At 55.0% G+C, this 14,960-nt stretch overlaps 1 protein-coding gene across 2 annotated transcripts; it reads left to right on the top strand.

The window, feature by feature from the left end:
• The first annotated feature begins 679 nt into the window (after positions 1 to 679).
• Positions 680 to 14,610, top strand: RHOD (ras homolog family member D). 2 transcript variants are annotated; one of them, XR_005201613.1, is made up of 6 exons: positions 680 to 889; positions 7,969 to 8,056; positions 8,803 to 8,912; positions 9,363 to 9,507; positions 12,753 to 12,887; positions 14,036 to 14,610. XR_005201613.1 is itself a non-coding variant. In XM_017537393.1 (5 exons), exons 1-5 carry the CDS (start codon positions 758 to 760, stop codon positions 14,201 to 14,203), a joined length of 633 nt encoding a protein of 210 aa, XP_017392882.1. In that variant the 5' UTR covers positions 680 to 757; the 3' UTR covers positions 14,204 to 14,610. The 2 variants fall into 2 exon arrangements, 1 of the variants encoding a protein (XP_017392882.1); XM_017537393.1 differs by lacking the exon at positions 9,363 to 9,507.
• Positions 14,611 to 14,960: the final 350 nt, after the last annotated feature.

Below are 14,960 nucleotides of genomic sequence, written 5' to 3'. Positions count from 1 at the left end.
CTACCCTCGTTGTAGTTCTAGTCACACTGATGGCATTCGTGTCTACGGTTCTAGGCTGTGGGCTTCTCAAGGCAGGGCCTGGACTTGGTCTTGAACAGTTTAGGGTTCCCAGGCCCTTAGGCACCAGGGGGACATCTCATGGTGTGATAATAAGAAACATTCATACTTTATAGAGGGAAGGTTCCATCGCTTTCCCTAGATCGTGGCCAGCCAGGGTGAGTCAGGTTGCTGCCCACCTGCGGCAAAGCTTCCTGGTACCGGTGGAGGGAGGGCCAGTCAGGCCTGGTAGGGCCAGTGACTGACCCATAAGGAGGTCATCCTCTTCCCACCTGGCAGGAAGCATCTGTGTTGTTCTCTGTCCTAAGGGCCCTGGAGAAATGCACAATTCATTCACTCATTCATTCATTTGGTAAAGGTCACTGGCTCCTGCCTGGGATCTGAGACCCAGGCCTGAGCACCCCCTCATCCCCACTGTCACGGCCTGCTGTGTATCCTCTCCCTTCCGACCTCCCGTGGCCCCAGCGCCGCCCGCACACAGTAGGTGCTCGGGCATCTTTTCTTCAGGGCCCTAGCGGGCCTGGAGGGGACGGGCCCCAGCCCAGCAGCCCGAGCCTCTCACCTGACTCTCCGGGCGCCCGGCTCGTACTTCCTCCCGCCGCCCCGCCCCTTCCACATTCCTGCCCCGCCGGGCCTGCCCCGCGCAGTCCCGGTCCCGGCGCCACAGCCGCCTGCCCGTCCGCTTCTTGCCCGGCCCGGGATGACGGCGGCCCAGGCCGCGGGCGAGGAGGCCCCCCCAGGCGTGTGTTCCGTCAAGGTGGTCCTGGTGGGCGACGGTGGCTGCGGGAAGACGTCGCTGCTGACGGTCTTTGCTGATGGGGCCTTCCCCGAGGTGAGTGCCCCGCGCCCCCGCCTCGCCCGGTTCCACTCGGGCGCCCGGGTGTGCACAGTCCGTGCCAGATCGGCCCAGGTAGTGCGCCTGTCCCAGCGAGGCCTGGAGTCCAGGGCAGAGTTCTTCTCTCCATGCCATTGGGAATGAATTCTTCAGTGATGTTATCTGTAAAGCAGGAGGATGGCACCTACCTGGGAGGGGTGGCACAAGGACTGAATGAGGCAACCTGGGCGCACACAAGCCCCTAAGACAGCACCTGGCCGCACAATTCCGCCAAGACGGACTGAGGGCTCGGGAGCCGACTGCCTAGGTTCAAATTACGGCTTTGCAGCCCTGTATCCCTGGGCAAATCCCCCAACCCCGCTGTGCTTATGTCCCTAGCCACATCCAGGTGAGTGACAGTGCCCATCCACAGGGTCACCGTGTCGGTGAGTTAACAGACGTCAAACACTCAGCCCCAGCCTGTGCACAGGAAGGACTCACGGAGAGTTGGCACATGTCGCTCTTGGGAAACATTGTCTCCCCTCCAGCTCTTGCCGCTGGAATGCACGTGCCATGGCTCTGCCCTGGAGGGCGGAGCTCGCCAGCCTCAGCTCTACTCTTAGGAGCCCTGTGCCCCTTTCGTAACCTGCTTAGCTTCTCTGAGCCTCAGTTTCTCACAACAGCCCCATGCTATAGAGGGACTGTAGGGTAGTGGTGAGAGGAGCCCAGGGGAGGCTGATAGGCAGCTCCCATGCGGTACCTGGCGGGTCCTTGGCACTGTGGGCATGCCCACTGTTAATCCTTCCTGACATGCTCACTGACTGCCTAGGCAGACTCCATGGGCACCAGGCAGTCCTTGCTCTGCTGCCTCTCAGCCCTGTTGTCCTGGGAGTCCACGGGGTTGCTCCCAGCATCTCTTCTTCCTCCTTTTTTTTTTTTTTTTTGAGACAGAGTCTCACTCTGTCACCTAGGCTGGAGTGCAATGGTGCAATCTCAGCTCACTGCAACCTCTGCTTCCCAGGCTCAAGTGATTCTCCTGCCTCAGCCTCCTGAGTAGCTGGGATTACAGGCACCTGCCACCATGCCTGGCTTTTTTTTTTTAATTTTTAATAGAGACGGGGTTTTGCCATACTGGCCAGTCTGGTCTTGAACTCCTGGCCTCAGCGATCTGCCTGCCTCAGCCTCCCAAAGTGCTGGGATTACAAGTGTGAGCCACCGTTTCCTCCTTTTCTTCCCAGCTTCCTCTAAGCCCCTGGGGTTGTACAGGTGCTGGGGCACCTGAGCATAGGGAGAGCAGGTCGGGCCTACCCGGTTCTTATCACACTGTAGTTCTTACCATGCTGATGTCCTGCCTGTCTCTCACCCTTGGCTGTGAGCCCCGGGGCTGTGTTGGGCCCTGCCACATGCTTTCTGCTTCAGTGGCATTGAGCCACTTTTTAGTGGCCTGTGGAGCTGATGTCACCTCCTTTGGCCAGTCACACATTGTTTTAAGTTTGGGGGAACATGTTTCTGAGCACCTAGATGCTGCCCATGGGAACCCAACAATGATGGCACCCAGGGAAGAGCACCACAGAGGGACAGGTGGCCTAGGCCCAGGGGAAGGCACCTGATGGTGGGGGAGCTGGAAGCCTGGTGCCTCACCATCAGCTCTGAGATGTCCTTGATGGTGAGATCATCCCGATTTCAGAGCAGTTATGATGTGGAAATGGGCATCTTGCAGTTGATAAGATGTGAATGCTTTGAGGGTCATTCTGGGGCTGGCCAGAAATGTGGGGAGGGCATGCTTGTCACCAGGGGGATGGGCTGGACTTGTCCAGGCTCTTCCCTTGTCTGGGGGCCCTGGGTTCCCAGGAACAGGAGAATCCTTTTAAAGAATGCACAAGGGGCTGGGCGCGGTGGCTCACGCCTGTAATCCCAGCTTTCTGGGAGGCCACGATGGGCAGATCACCTGAGGTCAGGAGTTCAAGATCAGCCTGGCCAACATGGTGAAGCCCTGTTTTTACCAAAAGTACAAAAAAGAAAATAGCCAGACACAGTGGCACACACCTGTAATCTCAGCTACTTGGGAGGCTGAGGCAGGAGAATCGCTTGAACTCAGGAAGCAGAGGCTGAGGTCGTGGCATTGGAAAGAAGAAAGAAAAGCAAGCAAGAAAGAAAGAGAGAGAAAGAAAGAGAGAGAGAGAGAAAGAGAGATCCCACAATGTCTTAGAGCTAGAAAGGCTTCATTTTGCAGATGGGAAAACAGTCCAGAGCCCAGAGGCTTGCCTGAGGCACATGGCCCAGCGGTGGCAGCACTGATTTGGAGCCCAGGTCTTCCCACTCTCGACCAGGGCATTCTCCACAGCCCCCCATGCTCTGCCTGCTGGACCCAGCCTCCTCCTGCCCGTGTCCCTGGCACCAGACTCCTCCTCCAGGCAGCCCTTGAAGCCCAAGGGGCCAGCAGCTAGGAGTCTGGAGTCCATCTCCCAGACTTCCTGCACACAGCAAAGGGCCGAGAGCAGCCTAAGGATTTGGAGGGACCTTAGTGACCCTCATCTAGCTGTGGCCCAACCCCGGATTCAAAGCAGCAGGGGAGGGCAAGATGGAGAGAGCTCCTGGGGTGGGGAGAACCCCAGGTTTGGGTGCCAGCCTCTGCCCAGTCCTGGCTGGCATTTGGGGCTGCAACCGTTCCCACAGGCTCACAGCCTAGCAGCCCCCACACCAGCATATGGATAGGAGGTGGTGGGGAGCACCTGGCCCTGCTGGCTAGAACCCCCTGAGTCCTTCCTGGTTTGTACTTGGGCTCCCATGGTTGTCCTAACCAGGGATACCCTGACACCCCCTCTTGAGCCGGGTCCCCTATCTTGGTAATGATCCATTTTCTGTCTGTGAGTCCCTGGAGGGCAGACCCAAGCCTGAGTCATCTTTGTCCTGGTGCAGCACAGGACCAGCCCTTCTTTTTCAGCTGAGGACGGCTTAACAGATAAGATTAGGCACCATTGGTCCCATGGACAGAGGGTGACCCTGTCTGGGGGTCAAAGAACAACACACGACAAAAGGTAAACAGAGTCTCTAGGATGATATCCAGAGTGGGGGAAAGGGCTGTGACATTTACAGGCCAGAGGGGAAACTCAGCCCCTTTCTGTCTCCAGAAACTGGAGTTGGTAATCTCAGGAAATGCAGGTGGCTGGGGACAGAGCCTGGTCTCTGGAACCACAAAGACCTAGCTCCGTCACTAGCCAGCTGTGCAGTGTGTGACCTTGAGCAAGTCATTTCCTCTCTCTGGCATCGTCAGAAAGTAGAGGTGGTACTGATGTTCCAGGCTTGCAAGGATCAGAGATGGTGCCAGCCAGTACACAGCCACACACAGAAGATCCTTAAAGAATGGTGGGTGACGAGGTCATGGCCATGGGCATTTGCAAAACACTGAAACATGTGCCTCAAGAGATTCCCAGCAGGCTGCCCTGCAGCTCAGATCAAGAAGTTGACTGAGTGGGTGGTCAAGCTGGGAACTCAGATGCAAGCGCACTGGTGCCCTTCATAATGACAGGCCCCTGCTCTAGGACAAAGATCAGAAGCTGGTGAGGGTCTGGGGGTATTAGTCCATTTTTACACTGCTATAAAGAACTACCTGAGACTTGGTAATTTATGAAGAAAAGAGGTTTAATTGACACACAGTTCTGCATGGGTGAGGAGGCCTCAGGAAACTTACAATCATGGTAGAAGATGAAGCGGAAGCAAGGCACGTCTTATATGGCAGCAGGAGACAGAATGAGAGAAGAGGGAAGTGCCACATTTTTAAACCATCAGATCACGTAAGAAGATTACCACTATTGGCCAGGCATGGTGGCTCACACCTGTAATCCCTGCACTTTGGGAGACCGAGGCTGGCAGATCACTTGAGGTCAGGAGTTTGAGACCAGCCTGGCCAACATCATAAAACCCCATCTCTACTAAAGATACAAAAATTAGCCAGGTGTGGTGGTGCACCTGTAATCCCAGTGACTTGGGAGGCTGAGGCAGGAGAATCGCTTGAACCTTAGAGGCAGGGGTGCAGTGAGCAAGATTGCTCTTACTGCACTCCAGCCTGACTTGTTAAAAAAAAAAAAAAGTCCCTCACTATCATAAGAATAGCATGGGGGAAACCACCCACGATACAATCACGTCCCACCACATCCCTCCCTCCATACGTGGGGATTACGATTTGAGATGAGATTTGGGTAGGGACACATGGCCAAACCATATCACCAGAGAAGGTAATATTTCTGGAAGGATGGATGGGGGCTGGTGTGGACACTGCTCCTGGCCACCAGCTTTCCCGTTGGTGGGTATTTATGCTGGGGCCTCACCTGTCAGTCCATCCTCTCTCCCACATCATGGGGTGACACTCTTCCGCTTTAACCAGTGAGGGGACCGTCCCAAGGTCACATAGCTGGTAAGTGCCAGGACCAGGTCTTAAGCGAGGCACATCTAAACCCAAAAGCTAGCACTCCTAGCTATCAGGTCACACTGCCCACCACAAGGCAAAGGGGCTGAAGGAGGGTGCCCTGAGCAGGCAAGTGGGGATGGGGAGGTGGGTGAGGCCCTTGTCTGTTCCTGTTGGTTCCTCTTGGTAGAGGGAGTGACAGCATGTCTAGAGTCTGGGGTGGGGCCAGCCCTTACCTCAAGGCCATCCTGACGTCTCCATCTTCCTCAGCTGCCTACTCTGGGACCTGCCTTTCTCCCCACCCCACTCCCTGCAGCTTCCCTGGAGGACGGTGCTGACCCATTGCTCAGGTGCTGCCCCTCCCAGCTGGCCAGAGCCTGACTCAGAAGGCCAGCGGGCAGGCAGGCAGGCATGAAATTCTCCTGAGTCATAGGGAGGTGGGGGCCCCACCCAGCATGCGAGGGGAAGCGGATAGGGGCCCCCCAGACTGTGGCCCCACCAACTGGCCCTGAGCAGGCAGCCGAGGCCTAGGGACCCAAAAGCAGGCAGCCCAGCATGCCCCTTGAAGCAGAGGGCACAGGTTATGGCAGAGTTTTGCAAATGTCTTTACCTGTTGCACAGACCCATTTTGCAAAAGCTCCCTCTTCATTCCTGCATTTTCATCTATGTACAAAACCTGGCCTGTCGTCCATTCATCTCACCTTAATGGCAAGGCAGTCAGCTTAGGCTGGACAGGGCTGGAGTGAGGGGCCTCTGTCCTGAGTGACCTCCTCGCAAGCCCAGGCAGAACAAAGAAGAAAGCCCAAACATGGGGCACTGGGCTGGGCGTGGTGGCTCACACCTGTAATCCTAGCACTTTGGGGGGCCAAGGCAGGTGGTTCTCACGAGTCCAGGAGTTTAAGACCAGTCTGGGCAACATGGCAAGATCCCATCTCTACAAAAAATTACTTTGGGAGGCCGAGGTGGGTGAATCGCTTGAGTTCAGGAGTTTGAGAGCAGCCTAGCAACATGGCAAAACTCTGTCTCTACAAAAAAAGAAAAAGATACGTAAAAAGAATTCGTATGAAAAAGAAAAAAGAGAAAAAAAGTAAAAACGAAAACAGGCTGGGCGTGGTGGCTCACGCCTGTAATCTCAGCACTTTGGGAGGTCAAACCCAGTGGATCACAAGATTAAGAGATCAAGACAATCCTGGTTAACATGATGAAACCCTGTCTCTACTAAAAACACAAAAATTAGCTGGGCATGGTGGCACGCTCCTGTAGTCCAGCTACTCGGGAGGCTGAGGCCAGAGAATCGCTTGAACCCAGGAGGTGGAGGTTCCAGTGAGCCAAGATCACACCACTGCCCTCCAGCCTCAGCAACAGAGCAAGACCCCATCTAAAAAAAAAGGCAGGGGGCGTCTTGTTTGGATTGTGAGAGGTTGAGAGGCAAGGGAAGAACCCCAAAAAGCTGCGAGTTCCCCAGCACAAGGATTGAGTCTTTTGCCTGCTTCCCAGTGTCTAGAGCTGGGCCTGGAGAAGGTGCTAACGCTGCTGAACAAACAGATGAATGAACGACGAGGAGGTTAATGTTGTTCTACGAAGAGGGGACAACAAAAACGGGAGTCCCAACGATATGTGCCCGCGGTCCCAGCTCTTGGGAGGCAGAGGCAGGAGGATTATTTGGGGCTGCATTGAGCTATGATGATGCCTTTGAATAGCTGCTGCACTCCAGCCTTGGAAACACGGGGAGACCCTTCTCTAAAAAAAAGGAAAAAACCCTGCCCTTATCCAGAGGGCAATGATAAAAATAACAGTAGCTGGCATGTAGATGTGCTTATTTCATGCCAGGCCCTGAGCTAAGGGCTCCGCATGGAACACCTCACTGAATCCTTATAGCAGGTGGCACTGTGGTAGGGACTTTTTTTTTTTTTTTTTTTTGAGACATGGTTTCTCTCCGTTGCCCAGGCTGGAGTGCAGTGGCACAATCACGGTTCACTGCAACCTCCGCCTCCCAGGTTCGATTGATTCTCCTGCTTCAGCCTCCTGAGTAGCTGTGACTACAGGTGCATGCCACCATGCCTGGTTAACTTTTCTATTTTTAGTAGAGACAGGGTTTCACCATGTTGGCCAGGCTGGTCTCAAACTCCTGATCTCAGGTGATCTGCTCACCTCAGCCTCCCAAAGTGCTGAGATTACAGGTGTGAGCCGCAACGCCCAGCCTTTTTTTCTGTCACCTAGGACAGAGTGCAGTGGCACAATCTTGGCTCACTGCCACCTCCTGGTCCCAAGCGATTCTTGTGCCTCAGCCTCTTGAATAGCTGGAATTACAGACAGGCACCACCATGCCTAGCTAATTTTTGTATTTTCAGTAGAGATGGGGTTTCACCATGTTGGCCAGGCTGGTCTCGAACTCCTGGCCTCAAATGATCTGCCCACCTCGAAGGTGCTGGAATTACAGGGGTGAGCCACAGTGCCCGGCCAGTAGGGACTTTTAATATTCCCATTTCACAACTGAGAACAAAGCTGGGGAGGTTCAAGACCTTGCAAAAACAGACAGCCTCTAGGCCACCACCCAGGCAGGCCAAGGAAGAGGCTTCTCAGAAACAACTACACTGCACTGATCCATGGAGGAGGCAGCGCTGTGGACAGCCCAGGGTCCCGCGCCTCTCGGAAGCGTCCTCACAGCCTGCCCTGCCCTGCTTCTCCTCAGAGCTACACCCCCACGGTGTTTGAGCGGCACCTGATCAGCCTGCAAGTGAAAGGCAAGACCGTGCACCTCCACATCTGGGACACAGCAGGTGGGTGTGCAGGGGCGGTGGCGGGGCCCCAGATGGCCCCCAGATGCCTGGGACAGACTCTGCTCTGCCTTCTTCTGAACCAGGGAGGCCAGCCAGTCTCCAAGGGACAGGTGTGGGCCAGGAGTCGACCCAGGAACCTGAGCTCTCCTTGCCTCTGCAGCCATGTCCACCTGTACCCCCAGCACCCCAGGGCTGCCCGCTACGTCTGGAGGCAAGCATGAACCCCGTGCTTTGCTTTTAGGACTGCTCTTGGCCTCTGAGCATTCCTCCCCGCTTTTAGCTTCTGTAAGATCTGCCTGTCCATGGCCTCTGCCCTCCAGCCTCCTGACCTTGCCTATTCAAGGGTGAACTCTAAGCTAAACTCAGGTCATCCCAGCAGCCCTCTTAGTTGAACAGGCTAAGATGTCTTTGCTAGGTTCCCACCTACCCCTCATTTCTCACTCCTAAGCTCAGGGCAAAGCTGGCTTCTGAGCAGTTGGCCCCAGTTCCTCCAGGTGGCGCCAGGCCTGACCTCTGCCTTGCCCGGCATCCCTTCCAGACATTCCGCAGGCAGAGGTGAGCACTGCCCCAAGGGGGCACTCACACAGAGTAGCCACCTCAGAGCCAAATTTGTGCCAGACTCTGAGGCACAAAACTAGGCCCTGTCCCCAGAAGCTCCCCATCTGATGGGGTGACATCCTGACATTGGGGCGGTGCTGATAGGGGCCAGGAGCCCTGAAGGCAGTGACCACCCCCACTCTGCCCAGGGCAAGATGACTACGACCGCCTTCGGCCCCTGTTCTACCCTGACGCCAGCGTCCTGCTGCTCTGCTTCGATGTCACCAGCCCGAACAGCTTTGACAACGTCTCTGCCCGGGTAGGTACTGGGACGCAGGGAGGCATAGCCCCCATAGCCAGGCCACTCGGCTCTGCCGCCCACCTTTGACCCAGCTGACTGTCAGAGGTTGGCAGGCCCGAGATGACACTGAGTCCAGAGCCTCTGGCGTATAGATGGAGAAACTGAGGCCCAAAGTGGGGCAGTGGCTTGCCCAGGGTCCCTGGCACAGGGATTTGGTGGCAGCATCTGCCCTTCTAACTCCCAGTACAGTGCTCCTTGCCTACCCTAGGCTACACGCTGTGGCTCTTCCCACTTTGAGTCTGCCTGAGGTTGCTGGTGACCCAGAGGCTCCTGCATCTCTACAGCCTGCGCCTGCCCGAGGCACGTGAACTGTCAAGTTAGAGTCCAGCAGCTCTTCGTGGCTGCTGGTTCTCAGAGGCTGCCCACGGGCATCAGGGATGTGGCCCCTTGAGTTCCTCTCTGCTCCAGCTGCCTTGCCATGGCACAGCCCCTCACCCACTGCTGCCAGGGCCTCCGAGGTTCTGCCAGGTACAACCTGTGATAGTATTTGCAACAACAACAACACCGATGGCGACAATTTTAAGGACTGATCACGTGCCAGGCACTGCTCTGGGTACTTGCATGTATTTACTCATTTACCCACCCCAGCAGACCTTATGGAGTATTATTATTCCTGGATTGAGTCACTCGTCCAAAGATATACATCTATTAAAGTGGTAACACTGGATTTGAACCCAGGCAGCCTGCTCCACCCATTCATTCAGAATGAATGATTGAGCACATTCATCTGCCAAGTGCTGTTCTGGGTACTGAGGACCAGGAGAGACGGTGGTGCCTGGGACCAGGATGCTAGCTGTGGGGGTGGCGAGGAGGGGGTTGATTCTGAATCAGTCTAGAAGGCGGTGTTTGCTGATGATCAGGGTTTGCTGATGGATTGGAGGTGGATGGGAGGGGGGAATTTTTACCAGAGCAGCTGGAAGGTGGAGTCGCCCTTGCCTAGAATGAGGAGCAAGCTGTGGACGGGGAGTGGGATGGAGAGAAGGCAGGTCTGCTGGACATCCTAGTGGAGGTGTCCGGCATGCAGTGTGAGGCATGTGTCTGCAATTCATCTGAGTAGGCGGGCCTGTTGGGTTGCCTAAATGCAGCTGTACATTTAGAAGTTACAGGTGCAGTAAAGCCTGGGGGAGGCCGCCCGGGGAGGGAGAGCAGCTAGAGGAGAGGAGAGTCCATAGCCTGAGCCCCAGGGAGAGGAGGAGGAGGAGGACAAGGCCCCATTAGACCTAGGAGAACCAGGACAGTGGGGTCCTGGGGTGAAGTGCAGGCTTGGTCAGGTAGGAGGGAGTGATGCCCAGGGTCAAGGCTGTCGAGGGATCTGGTAGGAACAGGGCTAGGATTCAGTGCTGGTGGCCAGGCACAGTGGCTCATGCCTTGTAATCCCAGCACATTGGGAGGCCGAGGTGGGTGGATCATTTGAAGTCAGGAGTTTCAGACCAGCCTGACCAACAGGGCAAAACCCCGTCACTACTAAAAATACAAAACTCAGCCAGGTGTGGTGGCAGGCACCTGTAGTCCCAGCTACTCAGGAGGCTGAGGCAGGAGAATCGCTTGAACCCGGGAGGTGGAGGTTGCAGTGAGCCAAGATCACACCACTGCACTCCAGCATGGATGACAGAGTGAGACTCCATCTCAAAAAAAAAAAAGAAGATTCACTGCTGGGTTAAGTGGGAGGCACCAAGGAAACCTTTTTCACTAACACTTTGGTGGATGGGTCGGGTGTGGGGAATCTGTCAGGGACCCCACAAAGGCCCCATTTGGTTCCAGGAATGAGGTAGTTTGACGCCTTGAGATGAAGTCTCACTCTGTCGCCCAGGCTGGAATGCAGTGGTGCAATCTCGGCTCCGCCTCCTGGGTTCAGGCTATTCTCCTGCCTCAGCCTCTGAGTAGCTGGAATTACAGACTCCTGCCACCATGCCTGGCTAATTTTTGTATTTTTAGTAGAGACAAGGTTTCAACATGTTGGCCAGGCTGGTCTCAAACTCCTGGCCCCAAGCATCTGCCCACCTCGGCATCCCAAAGGGCTGGGATTACAGGCTTGAGCCACCAAGCCCAGCCAATGCCAATTTTTATTGGGCAAGTTTGACACCTGAGCCGGCAGACTCGGTGCTCTTGGAGATAGAAAGCCCTCTCTCTGGATTCCTGTCCCCTCACCTGCAGTCCAGGCTGAAATAATTCGGGCCTGATGGCCTCGCATTTCACAGAGCAGCCTTCCCTCCACCAGGCAAGCAGTTGAGGCAGACAGCTGCTGCAATCATTTTATGAGCAGATGTATTTATTTATTTATTTATTTNAAGACTCCATCTCAAAAAAAAAAAGGTTCAGCCAGGTGTGGTGTCACACCTGTCCCAGCCACAATTGCACCAGTGCACTCCAGCTTGGGCCACAAAGCAGGAAAAAAAAGTGGTCAGGCGTGGTGGCTCACGCCTGTAATTCCAACACTTTGGAAGGCCGAGGCGGACAAATCATCTGAGGTCAGGAGTTCGAGACCAGCCAGGCCAACATGGTGAAACCCGGTCTCTACTAAAAATACAAAAATTAGCCTGAGGCGGTGGCACGCCTGTAGACCCAGCTACTCGGGAGGCTGAAGCTGTAGACTTGCTTGAACCCAGGAGGCAGAGGTTGCATCAAGCTGAGACCGCGCCCCTGCACTCTAGCCTGGGGGAGAGAGCAAGACTCTGTCTCACAAAAAAAAAAAAGAATCCTGACTTCAGAGCAGTTGAGAATCATACAAGTAGATGGATCTGCAAGAAGTCTGTATAAAAAGAATAACAGCAAAAAACCCATCAAGGGCTCCAGATACATGCATTTTGGGAAATTACAGAGGAGAGCTGCCTGCCCTAGGTTAAGCTCACTGGGTTTGGGGAGAATGGGGAAGAATATCCTGGACATAGGGTATGCTTAGGGGAAGAGCAATCAGGCTAGAAATGGAGGATGGCAAAAGTTGTTTGCCATCCCTGAGCAGGTTAAAAACTCAGTGGGGCCGGGCACGGTGTCTCACGCCTGTAATCCCAGCTCTTCGGGAGGCTGAGGAGGGTGGATCACCTGAGGTCAGGAGTTCGAGGCCAGCCTGGGCAACATGCTGAAACCCCATCTCTTTTTTTTTTTTTTTGAGACGGGGTTTCCCTCTTTTTACCCTTTTTGTTGTTTATTGGGGGGGTCTCGGCTCACAGCAACCTCCACCTTCTGGGTTCAAGCAATTCTCCTCCCTCAGCTTCCCAAGTAGCTGGGATTACAGGTGCATACCACCACACTCAGCTAACTTTTTGTATTTTTAGTAGAAATGGGGTTTCACCATGTTGGCCAGGCTGGTCTCGAACTCATGACCTCAGGTGATCCACCCGCCTCAGCCTCCCAAAATGCTGGGATTGCAGGCGTGAGCCACTACACCTGGCCGGATTTATTCTCAAAGGATCATTTATTTCCTTATATATTTTGCCCAGTTTAGGGGGTGGCCATGAGGGCCCTTACCCTGCAGAGAGGCAGGATTCCAGAAGGGCAGGAGCCCTACCCCTAGGCTCAAATCCTGCCATTTCCAGTCAAGGCCGAGTTACATTGCCTCTCTGTGCCTGTTACCACATCTGTACAGTGGGATTGATTATGAACTTGCTGCCAGGGACTTGGGGGATAAACGGGTCCATATGTGTAAATTCTTAAATGAGAGTCTGGTACTGAAGAGTTTCTCCCTAGATGCTGGCTGTGCAGATTACCAATATCAGAGTCCAGGCTGGGGAGCAGGAGAGTGGCCCACTGAGAGGGCCAGAACTCTTCAGGGCTCACACACACCCCCTCACCCCCCTGCAGTGGTACCCAGAAGTGAATCATTTCTGCAAGAACGTGCCCATCATCGTCGTGGGCTGCAAGACTGACCTGCGCAAGGACAAATCACTGGTGAACAAGCTCCGAAGAAATGGGCTGGAGCCTGTGACCTACCACAGGGTAGGAAATCCAGCCTGAGGTGGGAGTGAGTGACTGGGGGAGGGGACCTCTGGATGCCTCTCAGTGGCACCAGGCGTCCAGCACACTCAGGGTGTAGGTCACAGCAGGGGTCGTCTTAGAGGCTGTCAGGTCAGGAACTTCTAGCCCTTGGAAATGGTCCCTAGAATACCCTGGGAGCCTCTGCCGGCAGAAGGGAGAACAAGAAAGTAGGCATATCAGAGTCAGTTCCACCACCAGCCTGAGACCCAGAGAGGAGGCCCAGGCAGGCACCGACATGTGGGTCCCTCTCTGCTACACACTTGGGTCCATGGAATGTTCATTTCTTGGTGCCTTGAGAGGCAGAGGCCCAGCACAGAACAGAGGTAAGAAACACAATGAAGGCCAGGCACGATGGCTCATGCCTGTAACTTTGGGAGGCTAAGGCTGGAGAATTGTTTGAATCTAGGAGTTTGAGACTAGCCTGGGCAACATAGGGAGACCCCATCTCTACAAAAAAAGTAAAAAAAATAGTGGGGCATGGTGGCCACACCTCTGGTCCCAGTTACTGGGGATGCTGAGGCGGGAGGATCCCTTGAGTCCAGAAGTTCCAGGTTACAGTGAGCCAAGATTTGCACCACTGCATTCCAGCTTGGGCAACTGGGCAACAGAACAAGACCCTGCCTCAAAAAAAAAAAAAAAAAAAAAAAAAAAGGCGAGGCACAGTGACTCACACCTGTAATCCCAGCACTTTGGGAGGCCAAGGTGGGAGGATCATTTGAGGTCAAGAGTTCCAGAACACCCTGGGTAAAATAGTGAGACCCCATCTCTACCCAAAATACAAAAAATAAGCCAGGTGTGGTGGCAGGCACCTGTAGTCCCAGCTACTCTGGAGGCTGAGGCAGGAGAATCACTTGAACCAGAGAGGCAGATTTGCAGTGAGCTGAGATCCTGCCACTGCATTCCAGCCAGGATGACAAAGCAAGACTCCGTCTCAAAAAAAAGAAAGAAAGAAACAGGATGAAGTACATGCAGGTGCTTGGGCAGCCAGGGTACAGGAACTGTGCGTGCCCGGCAGACCCCACCTTCCACTCTTGTCCAGGTAAGGAAGCCAGGACCTGAGCACCACCCAGTGGCCCCCTCACAGCAGCCCTGTCCACCTCTCCCTCTAGGGCCAGGAGATGGCGAGGTCTGTGGGCGCGGTGGCCTACCTTGAGTGCTCAGCTCGGCTCCATGACAACGTCCACGCCGTCTTCCAGGAAGCGGCCAATGTGGCTCTCAGCAGCCGCAGTCGCAACTTCTGGCGGCAGATTACCCAGGGCTTTTGCGTGGTGACCTGAGCGGCGCCTGGCGTCCCAGCGGCGCGGGAAGGGGCTGGGCACTGACGTGCTGCTGAGCTGGCTGGGCTGGACCTGGTCCCCAGGCTGTGACCGCCGAACTGCACCGCAACAGACGGGTGCCATCAAGGCCAGGCCTTGGGAGTCCTGGCCTGAGAAAGGGCGTTCCTGGGCCCACCTGCCCTGTGGAGGGCTCGCCCTGTGGTGCCTGGGAATCACTCCCTGACCCGGGTACCAGCTCCCGATCAACATCCTGGAGCTGCCTGTGCAGGCTGATGCCCCCTCGTGGCTGCTCCCAGGGCTGCATCTGCCAGGACCTAGTGTTCTTAAGGATCCTCCTGCCAGAACCCACACCTGGCCCCTTCCCACCTGTCATGCTGGTAACTGTAACAACGAAATTGACATCACTTGTCATTTGTGTCATGCTTCTTATTTCAAAGCAGCTTTATACACACCTCCCAAGGTAGGTAAGAGCCCACCCTATCTAGGCACTGGGATGGGACTCCTTGGGTCCAAACCAAACTTTATTGCTTCTGTGACCTTGGGCAAGTTCTTCTGGGCCTCAGCTTCCTCACCTGTGAAATGGATCACAGACTAAGCCATGGAGCTTTTGGATGAGTAAGAGGGTCATGAGGACCACACATGCAAAGAGATTAGTAGGTGCCTAGCACGTAGTGTTCACAGAAGTTTCAGTCAGGGCCAGATGTAGTGGCTCACCCCTGTAATCCCAGCACTTTGGGAGGACAATGTGGGTGGATCA

This window comes from Cebus imitator, unplaced genomic scaffold (genome assembly GCF_001604975.1).
Source record: "Cebus imitator isolate Cc_AM_T3 unplaced genomic scaffold, Cebus_imitator-1.0 Scaffold102, whole genome shotgun sequence".
In the NCBI taxonomy this organism is placed as follows: Eukaryota; Metazoa; Chordata; class Mammalia; order Primates; family Cebidae; genus Cebus; species Cebus imitator.
The sequence above is the reverse complement of the archived record's forward strand: the minus strand, read 5'-3'. Positions and strand labels throughout refer to the sequence as shown.

What these genes read in the sequence shown, in the direction of transcription:
- RHOD (XM_017537393.1), top strand. Translation starts at nt 758, where the DNA reads ATGACGGCGGCCCAGGCCGCGGGCGAGGAGGCCCCCCCAGGCGTGTGT. An exon ending in CTGATGGGGCCTTCCCCGAG is followed by an intron (nt 890 to 7,968) that starts GTGAGTGCCCCG and finishes GCTTCTCCTCAG; the next exon opens with AGCTACACCCCCACGGTGTT. An exon ending in CCACATCTGGGACACAGCAG is followed by an intron (nt 8,057 to 8,802) that starts GTGGGTGTGCAG and finishes CACTCTGCCCAG; the next exon opens with GGCAAGATGACTACGACCGC.